The sequence below is a fragment of the Cherax quadricarinatus genome, chromosome 63 (genome assembly GCF_038502225.1).
Source record: "Cherax quadricarinatus isolate ZL_2023a chromosome 63, ASM3850222v1, whole genome shotgun sequence".
Taxonomy (NCBI): Eukaryota; Metazoa; Arthropoda; class Malacostraca; order Decapoda; family Parastacidae; genus Cherax; species Cherax quadricarinatus.
The window spans coordinates 3,588,380-3,608,772 of record NC_091354.1 but is presented as its reverse complement, the minus strand read 5'-3'; the positions used below and the strand labels follow the sequence as shown (position 1 = coordinate 3,608,772).

The window sequence follows — 20,393 nt, the reverse complement described above, 5'->3', positions numbered from 1 at the left end:
GGTTTTCATCACGTAAAAAGAATGGGCAGACCCCGCCATTACTTTCTGCTACAATACAAAGAGGTCTCAACAAGCCCAACACAACACAGAGCACCTTAGTGTCGGTATATGGTCTTACAAATATTAGAGAGAGTTTTAAACTGAGATGAGGGTGTTGTGAGGGGATTTTTGTTAGGTTGAAGGCGCCCCAGAGTCTGGAGACAAGGGGGCACTGTGGTAGAGCTATGCAGCGTGGGAATCATCCGTCTCATCTCACCAGTGCCGCCACCACCACCGCTCCACCTTCCTACTGGGGATCAGTGCACCCACTATTTACAAGCATTCCTCCCGCTTAATCTCATCAATTTCATCCAGATCTGAGGTACAGACCGAGGGGAAACGCGGAGGTGTGCGGTTGCTAATTGCTTCTTACTAGAAGAACAAGAGGGAGTTTTTCAGCTACCATCCCAAGGTATTTATCAATAAGGGATGCAATGAACGCTTCCTTTACGCAGCTCAATACTCCCTCTCTCACGAACTATCCTTATTTTGATAATTTATAAAACACCTCACCCCATCAGATGCAGAAGAGAATTAGAAAAATGTAAGCGGCAAGAAGAAAATGTCGGATAAGCCAGATAACTAATTGACAAGAACGATTCAGGGAAGGGAGAGCCAAGAAGAGGATGGGGTATGGGCGGGCAGGACAATATCCTGGATCTAATGATCCACTTGAAATATATGACTTTCTAGTTGGCTTTTGTAACAAGTGTATGCATGGATAATTTTTTAGTAAATATGGGAGATATAGTAGAAGCCTGACCATGTCACAGAGCCTAAAGAAACTTTATACAGATGCAGTAACGGCGGTGAGTGAGCGATAGAGGCCCAAACTCGAGGTTAATGCAGTGGTAACATGAGAGGACACGGCCAAAGGTATAATTAAGACATTATAATGCAGCCACTCGTTGGCGCATAACGAACAAGTACACCTTGTTGAGCGAGGAGTACGCCAAGGTGTGGTGGAGAGTGGCCAGGGGTGGGTTGTGGCTACCACAGGTACAGTTAATAGGTTAGACCAGGCCTGTCATAGACCAGGGGCCAGACGTCCTCACTCAGTAGGCGGATGTTAAGCTAGAGCAGGTGTGTAGGGTCTACCTATCTACCTGGAGTTTATCATACACAAATAATCTGCACTCAGACGACTGAAACTTTTGACGACGTTTCGGTCCGACTTGGACCATCAATTAGTCTCAGGGTTATTCGGGTTATTTGTGTACTGTTCCAGTCACAATTCACTCAAATGAGTGATTCGAGTTTGTTTTATATTCCATTCCAGTCTCTATTTCCTCAATCCATCCATAACGGAATAAATGACATTTGTCTTCAGTGAACATCATAGTGTTGTCAGTGGTCCACTGGAAGAATTTATCAGCTTGGAGGTTTGCCGTGTTCTCAGGGGATGCCATTCTCGTATGATACGATTTACGTCTATACTGGATATGAGAATTAGAAAGAAAACAGGGAAAAAACACTGTGCCATAGGAAACAGTTTTTCCTTAAGGCAACCTCTAATTTCACTGTTGAATATTACACTTTGGGTTCTATTCGTTAATTAAAATTAAATATCCATCTGCCCATTTTTTCTTGCATGTATTTTGTGGGCTATTACGCCAATGTCACACTTATCAAAGGCTTTTGCTAAGTTTGTGTATAATGCATCTATATTTTGATTGTCTTCCACTGCACTAAGATCATGTTGTAAGGGTCAAGCAACTGCGAGAGGCAGGAGCGATCAGTAAACCCATGCAGTCCTGAGTTGTGTAATCGTTCAGATTACAAGATTACAAGTAGCAATCTTGCTTCTTAAGATTCTCTCAAAGATTTTGAAAAAAATGGAACGTCAGCGCTATAGGTCTATAGGCTTTTTTTGGAATGCTTTACTGCCACCTTTGTGGAGTGTCGCTTTGTCAGTGGCTGTTAAGGACTGTTGGATGATGCCTGTGTCCAGGCTCCTCCTCCTCCATACAATATTCAAGGTATGAGAGAGTAGTTTCTTGCAGTTCTTGATGAATATGGAGTCCCATGAGTCAGGGGCTGGGGTAGAGTACAGGGACATTCAGTTCTTGATGAATATGGAGTCCCATGAGTCAGGGGCTGGGGTAGAGTACAGGGACATTCAGTCGTCAGCTGTTTAGGAAGGAAGATACGGAAGGTTAAGTGTGTTAATCTAGCCCACCAGGTAGCTACTAGAACTAGACTACGCTAAGCATAGCTAAACTAGGAAACATAAGCTAACATAAACCAGGAAGATCTTAAACTAGGTGAGGCGGGTACTAGGGTGGCTTGTGTAAGAGGTAGTGAGGATAGACAGAACAAGCAACCTGTGGGGCCGCACACCACACCAATTACCTGCTGCCAGCCACACAGGCGCGCACTCACAAGTACAACATGGGGAGCACACAAGCATGAACGTAGTAGAAAAGTAACAACAGCAGACGCACCACATTAATTAAAACATAAGCGCGAAACAACGAAAACAGTGGACCTAGAAAAAAATTAAAATTCGTTATAAGGCGTTTTTAGTCACAAAGAATATAGTGTGTTAGGAAGTTACAACGGAACACAAATGTTCAGTCAAGTTTCTCGTCTGCTGAACCTTTAAGGAAAGATGATCCCAAACTGGTGAAGGGCTTTTCATATTTAAGCTACCTTCCCTTTCCTTGGATCAACCCTGATTAACTCCCATTCCCCAAAGCTATACGACAACGGATTTACAGATTCCCTGTAAATATAATAATAATAATAATAATAATAATAATAATAATAATAATAATAATAATAATAATAATAATAATAATAATTTTATTATTTACTGGAGGAAGCTACAAGCTTTGAACAGGTAAGTCAATACAACAGGAACAGATTAACAGTTAAGCCAATCAAACATGAGCAGATGAACAGGTAAGCCAGGGAAAAACGAGCTACCCAACAACTACAGTATATTAAATAACCCACGAGCAGGAAATTAAAAACGGTAAAAAATCCTCACTGACTATAATAAAAAAAGAACAAAAAGAGAGAACATAAACAAGAGGGAGACAGTGACAGGGATCAAGGTTTTGTCCTGATGACAAAGGTACACTGATGATGACCAGAGAGAGAGAGAGAGAGAGAGAGAGAGAGAGAGAGAGAGAGAGAGAGAGAGAGAGAGAGAGAGAGAGAGAGAGAGAGAGAGAGAGAGAGACCTCACCTAATTGTACCCACCTAGCTGAGTTTCCTGAGGGTTGAGTCATAGCTCCTGACCTCGTGTTTGTGAGTATATGCACTTAGTGCTTTTTGAGAGGGTCGATTCACGGCTCCTGGCCCCGCCTCTTAACTCTTATTGACCGGTCCCGATGATTTCCAGCCTCCAGCTATGTAGAGCGTTTTCCTCCCACGGTTCGTGTGTTCTACTTGCAATCCTAATACTGAAAAAAGTACTTCCTAAGGTCACCATGGTTTATCTTCATCTTTAGCCACATCCTATGTTCCCTAAGTCTCTCGCACCTTGAAAGGTTGTTTCTATATACTCCCTTGAGTATTTTGAATATCGTGATTATGTCTTCCTCGGTTCTCCTTTTTTTTTTCTAATGAGGTTTGAGCTCCTTACGTCCTTTGTGTGTGTGTGTGTGTGTGTGTGTGTGTGTTCACTTGTGATTCACCAGGTCAACTCAGCACACTAATCCACCTGATGCAGCATCAGGAAGCGGGGGAGGGGACACTTCTTAACCATTGTGCCTACTGAGGTAGCTGCTTTCACTAAATACACCCAGAGGTACGTACCTAAGAATATATATATACCCAGAGCTGCATATCTCAGTACATCCACACCCAGAGCTGCATATGTCAGTGTGTAGATTAAAGAGATGATCGAGTATTTTTCAGGTCTCCTGGGCGAGGAGGGACGTATGATCAAGTCTTACACACATACTGCCAGTATTCACCTAGCAGTAAACAGATACCTAGAAAGAGGACCTAAGGGACCCAACGGAAATATGCCACACTGCTTATCTGTCTTGGACTGTCCTGGGTTAGTAACTCCCTGGGATTAATAATACGAAAAAACTTTTCCAATTTCTTCTCCACTTAAAAACAACAAGTGAGTTGTGTTAATCTACTGGGCAAGTCTAAATGTTTTACTGAGAATATATTAACAGGATATGAATAAATAGTTTACAGAAGCGACGGGTTGATGAGACACTTGTTCAACATTTGTGTATCTATCCTTGAAACGTCCAGCCACGCAGTGGCTTCTTCAGTCCGAGAGAAAGGTGGAAGACGAGGAGAAGTTTGAGGTAATCAGTCCCTCAGCCTGGAGTCGACTCTAGGCTGAGGGACTGATTACCTCAAGCTCCTCCTCATCTTTAATCTTTTCCCTGCATTGGAGTGTAGAAGCCACTGCGTGGAGAAACGCTTCCAGAATAAAGATACGCAAATGTTACACAAGGATCTGGTGTGTCATCACACACTAACAGGAAATGAAGCGTTTATTTTTAAGCTCACATATCTGGATTGAATGATGAAAGGAATTTTGATTAGTCAAGAAGACTAAAAACTGGTATCAGGAAAGTAACTAACAAACAAGTATGAGATAAGAAGGTTGATCTGAACTAGCACTTCCACTGTCAATTACAATGAAATGAATCTCGTAAAACACATTTATGGAGAAGATATACCTTTGATGAGTTTCGAGTCTTTCTACTCCCGGAGCCCGGTCATGGGCCAGGCTCGTCAATATATAACAGGGGCAGTGGGTGTGAGGAGACTCGTCCACATGTCTCGACCTCCCCAGAATCAAGTTAAAACATCAGTTGACTAAGTTGTAAGTGAAAGACAAAGGCTAAGTTGCAGGTACCTCAGGTGGCTCAACACATGATCAAAATCATATGAAATATGGTGTGCATATGATAGGGCTACACACTGTCTGTTGCTTGTCTGGTCAACTAAACTGTTGCTGCTGGCTCCCTACTGGCCTACAAATCCATCACAGCCTAGATGATCCGGCATTCTGTGTAGGAAATTTTAGAGTTTTCTCTTGAAGACTTCTACACTTGTCCCAGCAGTGTTTCTGATATTTTATGGTAAAATGCTTAAAAGTCTGGGACAACGAATGTTGATATAATGTTCTCTTATTATGCCCCCGACGCCTCCACCTTTGACTGGGCTTATTCTATACATTCATCTCTCTCACTTTAGTACGTTAAGGCAGTGTGGAGATCTGGGACCAGGTGCTTGCTTGGTCAACCCGGCTGTTGATATTGGCGGCCTGCTGGCCCATATACCCATCACAGTCTTATCGATCTGGAACTTGGAGGTGGTACTGGACGATTTTCCTCATGAAGATTGTACACTTCAACCCTCTGTACTTTCTACTCTACACTGGACTGTCAGAGGCTCTCGGTGGGTGAAACGTCTCCTTGGTGGGTGTTAGTGGAGTTTGGTTAGTAAAAATACTACAGATTAGTTTCCGTTGAAGTCATAAAATACGTCTGCTTTAAAAGTGGGATGATCAGTGTGAAAAGCCATTAGTATGTGCCTGGACTCACGAAATTGTAATAACACGATTGCAAACCACGAAATGGGTTGAGTTTTACGATTCGCTCGCCATGGATTCAAACTCCACCCGGTCTGCAGTCCTCTCGGACTCGTTGGGTGTTTCTCCAAGAGGTGTTCGTGCGCGAGGCGTGCATGTCTGACTAGAAATCGTCACCGATAGACAGATGACCAGGAACTTAATTGTGGTTTGATGGAAAACAATTTGTTGTGCTCTAACCCAATACACTGTTATTGCCAGCGATTTCGAAGATGTTGAGAGATTATTGGACAAGGGAATTGAAGACACGGAAGCCTAGCTCCCCCCCCCCATCCCCCACCGGCCGCACAAACTCCCGGAACAGGTCACAGGTAAAACAGAGAAACGCTGTCATAATAAAAGCTTGCAAATAAATATGTTGTAAAATGAGGACGAACAATACAATGAAAACCTCGAGGAATGCTGACCACTGTTCATCCTTCCCTGGAACCTGAGCTTCACCACCACCACTTGTCTCCACCAGCATCCCACTGTCCCTATCACCAGTACTCTCTCACCAACATCACTTGTCTCCACCACTATCCCAATCACCACCACCATTACCACTATCATTACATACCTGCGACAGGTTTCGAAGATTCTACCGTCGCAGGTGGACCTGAGACAAAGCTTCCCTGTTGACCGTCTGGTCAATCAGGTTATTACTTGTAGCAGCCCGCAACACCAAAACAGCTATCACAAACTGACTCATCCGGCACTTTTAGACGATAATGGTCCAGTTTCTTGAAAATTTCTACCTATGTTAAGCAATGCTATATCTCTGCTGGTAGTAAAAAAAATACTGGACCAAGAATGTTGACACACTGATTGATTTCTTACTACGTGCAAATAGGACCTGCTTGTTACCATGCTCATTTTACATTTCCTCCCATATCTCTATGTATGGAACATATTTCAAGATTTCGTCCCAAACCTACGCACTACTATAATAACGTATTGGAGTAAGAAAACAAACTGTGAAAAGTAGGGGCACAATAGGCATAACACGAGAACATTGTATCAACATCCGTGGTCTAAGACTCTTCAATCTGCTATCATCAAATATTAGAAATATTGCCCAAACAAGTGCACAGGCCTGCAAGAATAAAACCTACACCACTGCCTCAGCAAAGTGCCATATCAACCAGGCTGTGTTGATTATATGAATCAATGAACAGTCTACAGCAACAGCCTGATTAAATAGGCATTCACCAGTAAAAACTGGCCTCAGGCCGGTCTGCGAGAGATGACCTCTTGAAACTGTCACAGGTACATAAATACACAGCATCTCCATTCCAGAAAGAACACTGCAACTGTTCCGAAAGTCTCCCAGCAGTAACATGTTTTATCGACTTTACGCGAGCAGTATATATACAACCACTATACATGTTCCAGGTATGTTATTCCTCCTGCCTTGAAAGGTGCTGTTAACACACAACAATATTCAAGGTGAGAGCACCAATGATTGGAAAAATACTAATGGTGTTGCTTTTCTTGTTTGTAAGGTTCCCATAATCCACACTGTTAGTTTCCTTGTTAATAAATATACCGGCACTACGAAGGCAGCACCAGATAACAACAACATTGTACACCAATACAACAAATCAAAGTTAAACTGAAAAATGTACACAATATCTGGCCAAGTGAGCTTAATATCGCTGAACTCGTATTCTTTTAGCTCAGTGCTAGTGTGTTCGGCTCACAGCTCAGTGCTAGTGTGTTCGGCTCACAGCTCAGTGCTAGTGTGTTCGGCTCACAGCTCACTGTTAGTGTGTTCGGCTCATAACCGAAAGGACCCGGGTTCGATTCGAGGATAGAGAGATATAACAGTCATGTAAATATATTGTAAAACCGAGTGATTTAAATATGTGTCTGCAGGTTCGGTTACCACGCTTATACTAACAGAAGAAAGACGAGCTTTGCATTGAACTACTCATTACGGGTTCAGTATCTGACATAAATATACCTGGGAATTAGTAGAGAGTTGTGGGTAGCATCCTGGGAAAGGATATCACTGACAATAAGGTATAATACTTGGCTTTTGCTGGGTTACACTGAGTTAAATAGCCCTAAAAACACTTCTCAAAACAGGTTTCATCTTGACTCGTCCTTGGGGAACCCTGCACGCAGCACCCTTGACCCTTAAGTCTTGTCCTAACCTGGCAAGATATGACCCATGGTAATACAGCGACCCAAGATGCGCCAAACATTGCATACTGAATTTTAAGTGCCCGGTGGAGGAACACTCAACATGTGGGTACCAGGAGCGCTACTATCTCCTAATACTTGTACATAATAAAAAGAATAGGACCTAGAGTCCTACATTAGGCAGATCCTTATCATACCGAACCCGTTCATATTTATCTTAGTTTTTAATTAGAGCTATCTAAAGAATTAGGTTTGCTGACGGTGTTTGGCAGTGTCCGACTTCTGTACAACTCCACTGTTTGTCTATATAAGGGACAAGCAGAGGCCAGCATGCAAGATGGAAATGCTAAATAAGTCTGACTGAGTCCAGACAAAAATATTGGATGTACCTATATATATATATATATATAATATATATATATATATATATAATATATATATATATATATATATATATATATAATATATATATATATTACTTCAAGGATAAATATTTGGATTTCTTCCTGAAGCCGTTTGAATATTCCACTTTCCCTACTACCCCATCTTTTCATATTTTTTTTTTTACCAGTAGGAATATTTTATTACATAATATGGTACAAAAGATTTAAGAGATACATTGTTGATATAAAGGTGGCATATACGGTACATGTTGTTACGCGTGTATCACCGATTATAGGGCGAAAATCTCATCCAGCTCCTCAGATGTCGTGCCGAATATGTAAAACTGGGCAATTAGCAAGAACTCATTTAAAATTAAGTCCTTTCTAAAACTTTCTCTTATAAGTTTAAAGATATATTTTTTTCATTAATGTCAATGTAAAAATTTTAATTTTGCACCAAAAGAATCTTACAAAACCTACCTAATTTTATTATAACAAGAACAATTTATTTTAGCCTAACCCAACAAAATATATTTTAGATTTGTTTACAGTAATTTAATACTAAACAAACAGTGAAATATATTTTTTTTCGTTAGGTTCAGAATGATTTTGGCGAAATTATTGCATACACAAATTTTCACTTGTCCTATATGACAAGATGAGCGTTGCTATTTAAGCCAAGATCGCAAGTTCTGCCTATTCGGCACTATATATATATATATATATATATATATATATATATATATATATATATATATATATATATATATATATATATACATATATTGTAAGTAGTAGGCTGGTAGACAGCAACCAACCAGGGAGGTACTACCGTCCTACCAAGTGAGTGTACAACGAAAGCCTGTAATTGTTTTACATGATGGTAGGATTGCTGGTGTCTTTTGTCTGTCTCATAAACATGCAAGATTTCAGGTACGTCTTGCTACTTCTACTCACACTTAGGTCACACTACACATAATGTACAATCATATATATACACACCCCTCTGGGTTTTCTGCTATTTTCTTTCTAGTTCTTGTTTATTTCCTCTTATCTCCATGGGGAAGTGGAATAGAATTCTTCCTCCGTAAGCCATGCGTGTTGTAGAGGCGACTAAAATGCCGGGAGCAAGGGACTAGTAACCCCTTCTCCCGTATAAATTACTAAATTTAAAAAGAGAAACTTTCGTTTTTCTTTTTGGGCCACCCTGCCTTGGTGGGATATGGCCGGTGTGTTGAAAAAAAAAAGATAAAGAATCACACATAAAGTGGGAGTTGTCACAGTTGCTCTTTGCTGATGACACTGTGCTCTTGGGAGATTCTGAAGAGAAGTTGCAGAGATTGGTGGATGAATTTGGTAGGGTGTGGAAAAGAAGAAAATTAAAAGTGAATACAGGAAAGAGTAAGGTTATGAGGATAACAAAAAGATTAGGTGATGAAAGATTGGATATCAGATTGGAGGGAGAGAGTATGGAGGAGGGTGAATGTATTCAGATATTTGGGAGTGGACGTGTCAGCGGATGGGTCTATGAAAGATGAGGTGAATCATAGAATTGATGAGGGGAAAAGGGTGAATGGTGCACTTAGGAGTCTGTGGAGACAAAGAACTTTGTCCTTGGAGGCAAAGAGGGGAATGTATGAGAGTATAGTTTTACCAACGCTCTTATATGGGTGTGAAGCATGGGTAATGAATGTTGCAGCGAGGAGAAGGCTGGAGGCAGTGGAGATGTCATGTCTGAGGGCAATGTGTGGTGTGAATATAATGCAGAGAATTCGTAGTTTGGAAGTTAGGAGGAGGTGCAGGATTACCAAAACTGTTGTCCAGAGGGCTGAGGAAGGGTTGTTGAGGTGGTTCGGACATGTAGAGAGAATGGAGCGAAACAGAATGACTTCAAGAGTGTATCATTCTGTAGTGGAAGGAAGGAGGGGTGAGGGTCGGCCTAGGAAGGGTTGGAGGATGGGGTAAAGGAGGTTTTCGTGTGCGAGGGCTTGGACTTCCAGCAGGCATGCGTGAGCGTGTTTGATAGGAGAATGGAGACAAATGGTTTTTAATACTTGACGTGCTGTTGGAGTGTGAGCAAAGTAACATTTATGAAGGGGTTCAGGGAACCTGGCAGGCCGGACTTGAGTCCTGGAGATGGGAAGTACAGTGCCTGCACTCTGAAGGAGGGGTGTTAATCTTGCAGTTTAAAAACTGTAGTGTAAAGCACCCTTCTGGCAAGACAGTGATGGAGTGAATGATGGTGAAAGTTTTTTCTTTTTCGGGCCACCCTGCCTTGGTGGGGAAGGATCAGGCCAGTGTGATAATAATAAATTTATATATATATATATATACATATATATATATATATATATATACTATATATATATATATATATACCATATATATATATATATATATATATATAATATGCAAAACAAACCACTGTGAAAGAGTAGTGAAATTCCAAGCGCTTTCGTGACTACTCAATGTAGTAGTCACGAAATCGCTTGGAATTTCACTACTCTTTCACAGTGGTTGTTTTGCATATTTTAAAATCACCTGTTTACTGTGATCTTATTGCATAATATATATATATATATATATATATATATATATATATATATATCTATATATATATATATATATATATATATATGTATATACACACACACACACACACAATATATATATATATATATATATATATATATATATATATATATATATATATATATATATATATATATATATATAATATATGTATATATATATATATATATATATATATATATATATATATATATATTGTGTGTGTGTGTGTGTGTCTATGATATATATATATATATATATATATATATATATATATATATATATATATATATATATATATATTTATATTATATATATAATGTCGTGCGATAGGCAGAACTTGCGATCTTAAATAGCAACGCTCATCTTGCCATATAGGACAAGTGAAAATTTGTGTATGCAATAATTTCTCAACCTAACGAAAAAAATATATTTCACTGTGTTTGTTTAGTATTAAATTATTGTAAACACATCTAAAATGTATTTAGCTGGGTTAGGCTAAAATAAATTGTTCTTGTTATAATAAGGTTAGGTAAGTTTTATAAGATTCTTTTGGTGCAAAATTATAAACTTTTACATTATCATTAATGAAAAAAATATATCTTTAAATGTATAAGAGAAAATTTTAGAAAGGACTTAATTTTAAATGAGTTCTTGCTAATTGGCCAGTTTTACATATTCGGCACGACATATATATATATATATATATATATATATATATATATATATATATATATATATATATATATATTGTGTGTGTGTGTGTGTGTGTAGAGAGAGAGAGAGAGAGAGAGAGAGAGAGAGAGAGAGAGAGAGAGAGAGAGAGAGAGAGAGAGAGAGAGAGAGAGAGAGAGAGAGAGAGAGAGAGAGAGAGAGAGAGAGAGAGAGAGAGAAGAGAGAGAGAGAGAGACAGACAGACAGACAGACAGACAGACAGAGTTTTTTGACTATCACTCACTACTTTGTGATCGTCAATATGGCTTCAGGAAAGGTTACTCTGCTGCTGATCTGTTGTTAAACCTCTCCACTAAGTGGCACCAGTCACTGGATGAATCCAAAGTCAGCTGTGTGGTAGCACTGGACATTGCTGGCGATTTCGACAGGGTGTGGCACCAGGGCCTCTTAGCAAAACTTCAAGCACTGGGAATTGCAGGCTCTACGCTATGTCTCCTCAGTGATTACCTTCATGGTAGATCTCTAAGTGTAGTTCTCAATGGAACGGAATCAGCAAGACATCCTATTGGGGCAAGTGTTCCACAAGGAAGCGTGCTGGGACCATTGTTATGAAATGTCTACTTCAACGACCTTCTTCATCTCATCCCAGAATCACATGCATATGCAGACGACTGTACACTGACATTCACTTATCCAAGAGAAGAAATGCCGGCTGCTCTAAGCTACATCAATCACCAGCTGAGAGCTATATCAGCTTGGGGAAATAGATGGCAAGTAACATTTGCACCTGAGAAAACGCAAATGATGATCGTCTCTAGGCACCAAGATGGTAATGCTGGTGCAGTAGTAAGGATGAATGGGAGGGTGTTGGCACCTGGAGAAGAAGTTGATATCCTTGGGGTGAAATTTGACTCCAAACTAACCATGAAGAACCATGTTGTAAATCTTGCAAACAAGGCAGCCAGGAAGCTTACAGCACTTCGCCGTATCTCGCATCTACTTGACAGTAGGGGTTGCAAGATTCTGTACGAGGCACAAGTACGCTCGCACCTTGAGTATGCTCCACTTTCTTGGTTTGCCTGCCCCCCCTCTCATCTGCGACTGCTTGACAGAGTAGAGAACAGAGCAAGACGTCTCATCTCTCGCCTGGACCCATCCTGGATAGATCTGTCATTTCAGCAGAGCCTTCAACACAGGAGGGATGTGGGTGGCCTTACTGTTATGTACAAGGCCAATATTGTCAAAGTACCACACTTGGATCCACTTCGAGGACAGCGTTCAACAAGCTTTTATGCCACAAGACGGGCAGAAAGCAGCAACTTCACTCTGGCTGTACCCTTCTCCAGAACTTCACTCCATCTGAGATCATATATACCCAGGATGACTCGAGTATGGAACACATTCGTACAGCATAATGTCAACGAGATAAAGTCAGTTGATCAAATGAAAATGCTGGCCCACAGATGGTTCCAACTTCATCCTGTTCCCTACTTGTATGTCTCATAACAATAAAAATGCTTTCAAATGAGCTGATGTAGGTAACAGCTCTTAGCTTGCCAATAAAGTTAGGGATCCTTAACCTTGTCAAACCCTGTGTAAAAAAAAAAAAAGAGAGGTGACCAGTTTGAAGGGTTCTTGCCTGTGTTCTCCATGGCTTCTTTTTAGATTCTTCATTCTTTGGATACCTCTACAGTTTATATCTGTCACCATTGATCATCATATCTTGTTATCTGCCAGTAACTTTTCTGTGTCTCATACTGAAGCTTATTTCGGTGTCCTCTCTTTTTCCAGATCCTGACGACCATACGGTCAATCTTCAACAAACTTTTTATGATTTCTTCTTCCTCGTTATTGCCACATTTATTATTTGGTGTGGGAGCGATAGTGAATATTTTGAAAGAGGCGTTAAAGAATAAAATCCCAAATTATTACCGTTACTACTTCTACTAACTAACGTACGATACAAGCTAGGGATTGTGTAGTATCACATACGGTCTAAGGAAAACATATGCTATCTGCCGCGAGGCGCCCGTTTATGCTCTTTCAGTATTGATGGTAATCTCTACGTAAATACAGATTAATTTTAAGTTAACCTAACTTACCCTAACGTAGATAAACAAATATCTGTTGAAATGGAGCGGAACTCCATAAAGTAATGTATTCAAAAATGTCGTCCAGGACACGTTGGCTGGTGTGTTTCCTTAGCCTGCTACCTGAAGATATTCTGGTTATCAAGACGTATAATAATTACAGAGCATTACAAACATTCACAACAAGATTTCATATCTGCTTTAATCAGAGAGAGCAAGTGTTGGTGATTACCACACACTATGTAACACTGAGCTGGTTACTGAGCTTAGTACTGAAGAGTTGCTACTGAGCTTGTTTAAAATAGCTGTTAGTGAGCTTAGAGTGAAGGGTAACTATGAGCTTAGCGGGAAGTGTTTCTTGATGTGTCGTTAGCGAGCTTAGCGTCGAGGCGAGTTGCTAGTGAGATCAGAGAGAAAGGATAAAGTGGATGGTTGAGGAGTGAAGTTAGAGTTACAGTTGCTGCTGCTTGCTGTCCACTATCACAAGTGGACTGTGGTCGGTCCAGCCCTGGTTGTGTATAAAGGAACTTACCAGAAGCTTATCAGTACTTGGGCTGTCTGGGGGACCCATTACCACCATCATCACTGCTAATAAAGCACTCCTGGGGCAGCTTGAATCACCTCTCAAAGTGGGCAAATACACAAGGTGTTAAAAGAGGGAAGTTGTCACACTACAATGATGCAGCTGGTGACAGCAACTAGTAGTCACTTCCGGAGTTAATCGCCCCCGCGGCCCTGTCCCAGACCAGGCCCCCCTGGTTGTGGCCTGATCGATCAAGCTGTTGGTGCCTACAGCCCGCATATAGAGCCGTACCACAGCCCGGGTGATCAGGAACTGATGTAAGGAATCTGATTCCCTCTGGAAGACAACCAGGGGTGTGATGGTAATCTCCCTTATGTATAAAGGGTGTTTAAGAGTCGTGGTTCCTTTACACTTATTAAAATATTAAATTCATATAGTACTTGAGGAATGGGCGAGTTGGAGTTTATCTGGAGAGAGTTCCGGGGGTCAACGCCCCCGCGGCCCGGTCTGTGGCCAGGCCTCCTTAGGTCAGTGTCCCAGGATGCGACCCACACCAGTCGACTAACACTCAGGTACCCATTTTACTGATGGGGAACATAGACAACAGGTGGAAAGAAACACGTCCAATGTTTCTACTCTGGCTGGGAATCGAACCCAGGCCCTCGCCGTGTGAAGCGAGAGCGTTAACCACCAGGCCACCAGAGCCCTGTAATATAGTTATATAGTAATATAGTTATATAGTAATCAGGTATGATTTGAGTAAGTCTACCTGTCTTGGGTGAAGAGTCATTCACCAGATAGAGAGGTCTTCTCTGGAAGGATAACAGGGATTGTCTTGTGTCCTGCACCAAGATGAGTACAAGAATGAAACAGTGACCCCGGGCTCCTACTGAGACCATACTTAACAATAAGACTTACATTTACCTGTTGTTTATCTATACACAAGCCCGGGAAGGGGGAAGGACACTGCCTACGAAGTCCGGTCCCAGACTAGGCCTCCCGACTGACAGCCTGATCAATCAGGCTGTTAGTGAAGACCGCACACAGTACAAAGTAGGCACCACAGCCCAGCTGACCTCAACTTATCCAGCTCCCTCTTGAAGACAGCCAGGACTGTGTTGGTAATTCCCCTTAACTTTGAAGGAAGGACTCAGGTACGTTCCAGGAGTAACGTTCATACAACTAAAGTGTTCCTTGTAATTCAGGTGCTTGATGTAATTTATACGAGCAGTAGTTTTCTGTATATTCTCCAGATATGTACCTATGATATACCTTACCTTTGATGAGTTCCGAGTCCGGCCTTGGGCCAGGTTCGTCCAGTGCTTGCCTGTCTTTAAAAGGTGCTAATAGAATACACCAGTATTCCCGTCCAGAGAGAACAAATCACTTAAAGAGCATCATCACTGGCTTAGCATATCTGTTTTGAAGATTATAGCTATCCAACCTAACATTTTCTTTTCACCAGAATTTCCTTCATCCCCCCCATACCCTCAGCACCACCATCTCCCTCACAACACAATATCTCCCACCACCATCTCCCTCACAACACAATATCTCCCACCACCATCTCCCTCACAACACAATATCTCCCACCATCATCTCCCTCACAACACAATATCTCCCACCACCATCTCCCTCACAACACAATATCTCCCACCACCATCTCCCTCACAACACACTATCTCCCACCATCATCTCCCTCACAACACAATATCTCCCACCATCATCTCCCTCACAACACACAATATCTCCCACCATCATCTCCCTCACAACACAATATCTCCCACCACCATCTCCCTCACAACACAATATCTCCCACCATCATCTCCCTCACAACACAATATCTCCCACCATCATCTCCCTCACAACACAATATCTCCCACCATCATCTCCCTCACAACACAATATCTCCCACCACCATCTCCCTCACAACACAATATCTCCCACCATCATCTCCCTCACAACACAATATCTCCCACCATCATCTCCCTCACAACACAATATCTCCCACCACCATCTCCCTCACAACACAATATCTCCCACCATCATCTCCCTCACAACACAATATCTCCCACCATCATCTCCCTCACAACACAATATCTCCCACCACCATCTCCCTCACAACACAATATCTCCCACCACCATCTCCCTCACAACACAATATCTCCCACCACCATCTCCCTCACAACACACAATATCTCCCACCATCATCTCCCTCACAACACAATATCTCCCACCACCATCTCCCTCACAACACACAATATCTCCCACCACCATCTCCCTCACAACACACAATATCTCCCACCATCATCTCCCTCACAACACACAATATCTCCCACCACCATCTCCCTCACAACACAATATCTCCCACCATCATCTCCCTCACAACACAATATCTCCCACCATCATCTCCCTCACAACACAATATCTCCCACCATCATCTCCCTCACAACACAATATCTCCCACCATCATCTCCCTCACAACACAATATCTCCCACCATCATCTCCCTCACAACACAATATCTCCCACCATCATCTCCCTCACAACACAATATCTCCCACCATCATCTCCCTCACAACACAATATCTCCCACCATCATCTCCCTCACAACACAATATCTCCCACCATCATCTCCCTCACAACACAATATCTCCCACCATCATCTCCCTCACAACACAATATCTCCCACCACCATCTCCCTCACAACACACAATATCTCCCACCATCATCTCCCTCACAACACAATATCTCCCACCATCATCTCCCTCACAACACAATATCTCCCACCATCATCTCCCTCACAACACAATATCTCCCACCACCATCTCCCTCACAACACAATATCTCCCACCATCATCTCCCTCACAACACAATATCTCCCACCACCATCTCCCTCACAACACAATATCTCCCACCACCATCTCCCTCACAACACAATATCTCCCACCATCATCTCCCTCACAACACAATATCTCCCACCACCATCTCCCTCACAACACAATATCTCCCACCATCATCTCCCTCACAACACACAATATCTCCCACCACCATCTCCCTCACAACACACAATATCTCCCACCATCATCTCCCTCACAACACACAATATCTCCCACCACCATCTCCCTCACAACACAATATCTCCCACCATCATCTCCCTCACAACACACAATATCTCCCACCATCATCTCCCTCACAACACAATATCTCCCACCACCATCTCCCTCACAACACACAATATCTCCCACCACCATCTCCCTCACAACACAATATCTCCCACCACCATCTCCCTCACAACACAATATCTCCCACCACCATCTCCCTCACAACACACAATATCTCCCACCACCATCTCCCTCACAACACAATATCTCCCACCACCATCTCCCTCACAACACAATATCTCCCACCACCATCTCCCTCACAACACACAATATCTCCCACCATCATCTCCCTCACAACACACAATATCTCCCACCATCATCTCCCTCACAACACACAATATCTCCCACCATCATCTCCCTCACAACACACAATATCTCCCACCATCATCTCCCTCACAACACAATATCTCCCACCATCATCTCCCTCACAACACAATATCTCCCACCATCATCTCCCTCACAACACAATATCTCCCACCATCATCTCCCTCACAACACACAATATCTCCCACCACCATCTCCCTCACAACACAATATCTCCCACCACCATCTCCCTCACAACACAATATCTCCCACCACCATCTCCCTCACAACACACCACCAACATCTTACCAGAAGATATCAGAAACACTGCTGGAACAAGTGTAGAAGCCTTCAAGAGGAAACTGGACAAGTATCTTAACCAGGTGCCAGATCAACCAGCCTGTGATAGACGTGTGGGGCAGCGGGCCTCCAGCAGCAAGCATCAGACGAGCCTGGCCCATGGCCGGGCTCCGAGAGTAGTGAAACTCTCGAAACTTTTTAAAGGTATATCAAAGGTATCTCCCCGACAACACATTTCCACCACGTCCCCTACAACACAACACTACTATCTCCCCACAACACACCACCACCATCTCCTGCACAACACACCACCACCTCCCCGACAACACAACACCACCACTACCTCCCTCAAACACCCCAACACTATATCCCCAAAACACTTGCCACTTACCAAAAAGGATCATGATGATGGAATGTGAGGCTGGGACAGTGTAGTGTAGAGCTTGCTCTCTCCCTCTCTCTCTCTCCCTCCCTCCCTCGCTCACACAACCAACTCAACTACTGTCAATTACAATCTACACCCAGACGTCCACTGGCTCTTGCTGGCAGGGGAGCAAGATTGTTTGGGGAGGGGAAGGAGGGAGGGGAGCAGAGAGCAAGATTGTCGGTTGGGGCTGGTGAAGGAGGGGTGATTCGGAGTAGGGGGACAGGGAGAGGATGGAGGGGGAGAGGGTTAGGGAGGGTCGAGGAGTCACTGGGTAGGGGCTAGGTGTGTAGGGGGAGACCTGACGTGGTCCAGGGAGGGGCATATCAGGGTAAGGGAGGTTGCTGACGTTAAAAACTTTCCTCAGTAATTAAAGTAAGAGAAGTTCTTAAATTTTTGTAGATCTCATTGCGAGGCAAAATTTCCCGAAGTGTAACTAGTAGAGAATATCAGTAAGCAAGTGCTTCTAGCAGTATGCTTGATGTAACTATAAGAAGCAACAAGTGCTTCTAGCAGTGTTAGATGTAACTATACGAAGCAACAAACAGGTGGTTCTGGGAGTGCTTGGCGTAGGTAATAACATTTAGTTAACTTATGTTTCATCGTTATCCTGAGGTTGCTTATCTGAAGACTAGTACTGTCATCAGATTCACCTTATCACCGCCAGGAACTGGGGGGTTGTAGGGTGGACTCTGGGGAAATCTGGGGGTATGGGGGTGATGGGGTAAGTGATGGAGGTGGTGTGGGGGTGAAGGTAACAGATAAGACACAAAGATAACAGTGATACAAGGAAGATAACAATACTCACGTAAGATAACATCATGCTGGACCAGACAACACTAGCATCCCTTCTCTAAGTACCAGTAACAACCTTTTTCTAAGTACCAGTAACAACCCTTCTCTAAGTACCAGTAACAACCCTTCTCTAAGTACCAGTAACAACCCTTCTCTAAGTACCAGTAACAACCCTTCTCTAAGTACCAGTAACAACCCTTCTCTAAGTACCAGTAACAACCCTTCTCTAAGTACCAGTAACAACCCTTCTCTAAGTACCAGTAACAACCCTTCTCTAAGTACCAGTAACAACCCTTCTCTAAGTACCAGTAACAACCCTTCTCTAAGTACCAGTAACGACCCTTCTCTAAGTACCAGTAACAACCCTTCTCTAAGTACCAGTAACAACCCTTCTCTAAGTACCAGTAACAACCCTTCTCTAAGTACCAGTAACGACCCTTCTCTAAGTACCAGTAACAACCCTTCTCTAAGTACCAGTAACAACCCTTCTCTAAAAAAGTGCAGATTTAGTCCCTCATCACAAAAGAAGCCAAGAGAACTAAAGTCAAAAATCACAAAGGAGAGGCATTAACATCACACATCAAACTCTTGAAAAGTTTCTGAAATGCCAACTAACTGTTTTTTATGTTAAGGCACAACCTATACTGCCTAAATGAATATGGATTTAGTGCAGGCAGATCATGCTTGTCAGAAATATTAAATCACCGTGACAAAAATCACCGAGGTTTTTAAAGAAAACCAAAACGCAGATGTGGTTTTCACAGATTTTCCGAAGAAACTTGACAAATGTGTCGATGGAGTGATAACCCAAAAAATGGAGTTAATAAGTATAACAGGAAAAGTAGGGAATTAGATATGTATTTAATTTTTTACCAAACACTGAGAGAGGTAGTAAAGGAAACAGTCTCAGCATAATACAGAGTTTAGCACCCCAAGACACGGTCCTGGCACCATTACTGTTTCTCATCCTCACAGCGGACGTAGATAATAAATATATTAGTCAAAGTATCATATTATCTTTTATGAATGATGCCAAAATAAGTATATAAAGTCGTCTAAGTAGAAGGTACAGGAAAATTACATTCAGACATCAACAGTTTTCCAATGGGTAACTGAAAACAACATGACAGTCAATGCTAACATATTACAGTTGCTTAGATGTGGGAAGAATGATGTAGCCAAAATGTGAAGAAAATAAACACAAAAAAGGTAAAATACTTAGGAATAATAATGTCTGACGTCATATAGAGAATACAATGAGGCAAATACAGCTAAGGTCAGAAAATAACAGGGTGTATAATGAGACCTTGTAGAGTGTATAATAAATTCAGTGAAAGGCAGGCAGGGGCACCATACACTCAACATGAGAATTCTGTCAACATCCATGGCCCAAGACTTAACCTGCTGCCAGCAGATATCAGAAAT

General features: G+C 42.1%; 1 protein-coding gene across 7 annotated transcripts in view; it reads right to left on the bottom strand.

Annotated features, from left to right (window-relative positions):
• LOC128698251 (ETS domain-containing protein Elk-3) overlaps window positions 1-20,393 on the bottom strand; it is a 266,319-nt gene that overhangs the window by 64,004 nt on the left and 181,922 nt on the right. Inside the window, exon 1 of one of the 7 annotated variants that reach the window (XM_070098580.1) lies at window positions 18,141-18,299. The exons of 5 other annotated variants lie outside the window; for them this stretch is intronic. In XM_070098580.1, coding sequence (XP_069954681.1) covers window positions 18,141-18,153 — 13 coding nt within the window. In that variant the 5' untranslated portion in view covers window positions 18,154-18,299. Of the gene's footprint in view, window positions 1-18,140; window positions 18,300-20,393 lie in introns of those variants that run through there. One more of the 7 variants, XM_053790428.2, reaches the window with a different exon arrangement.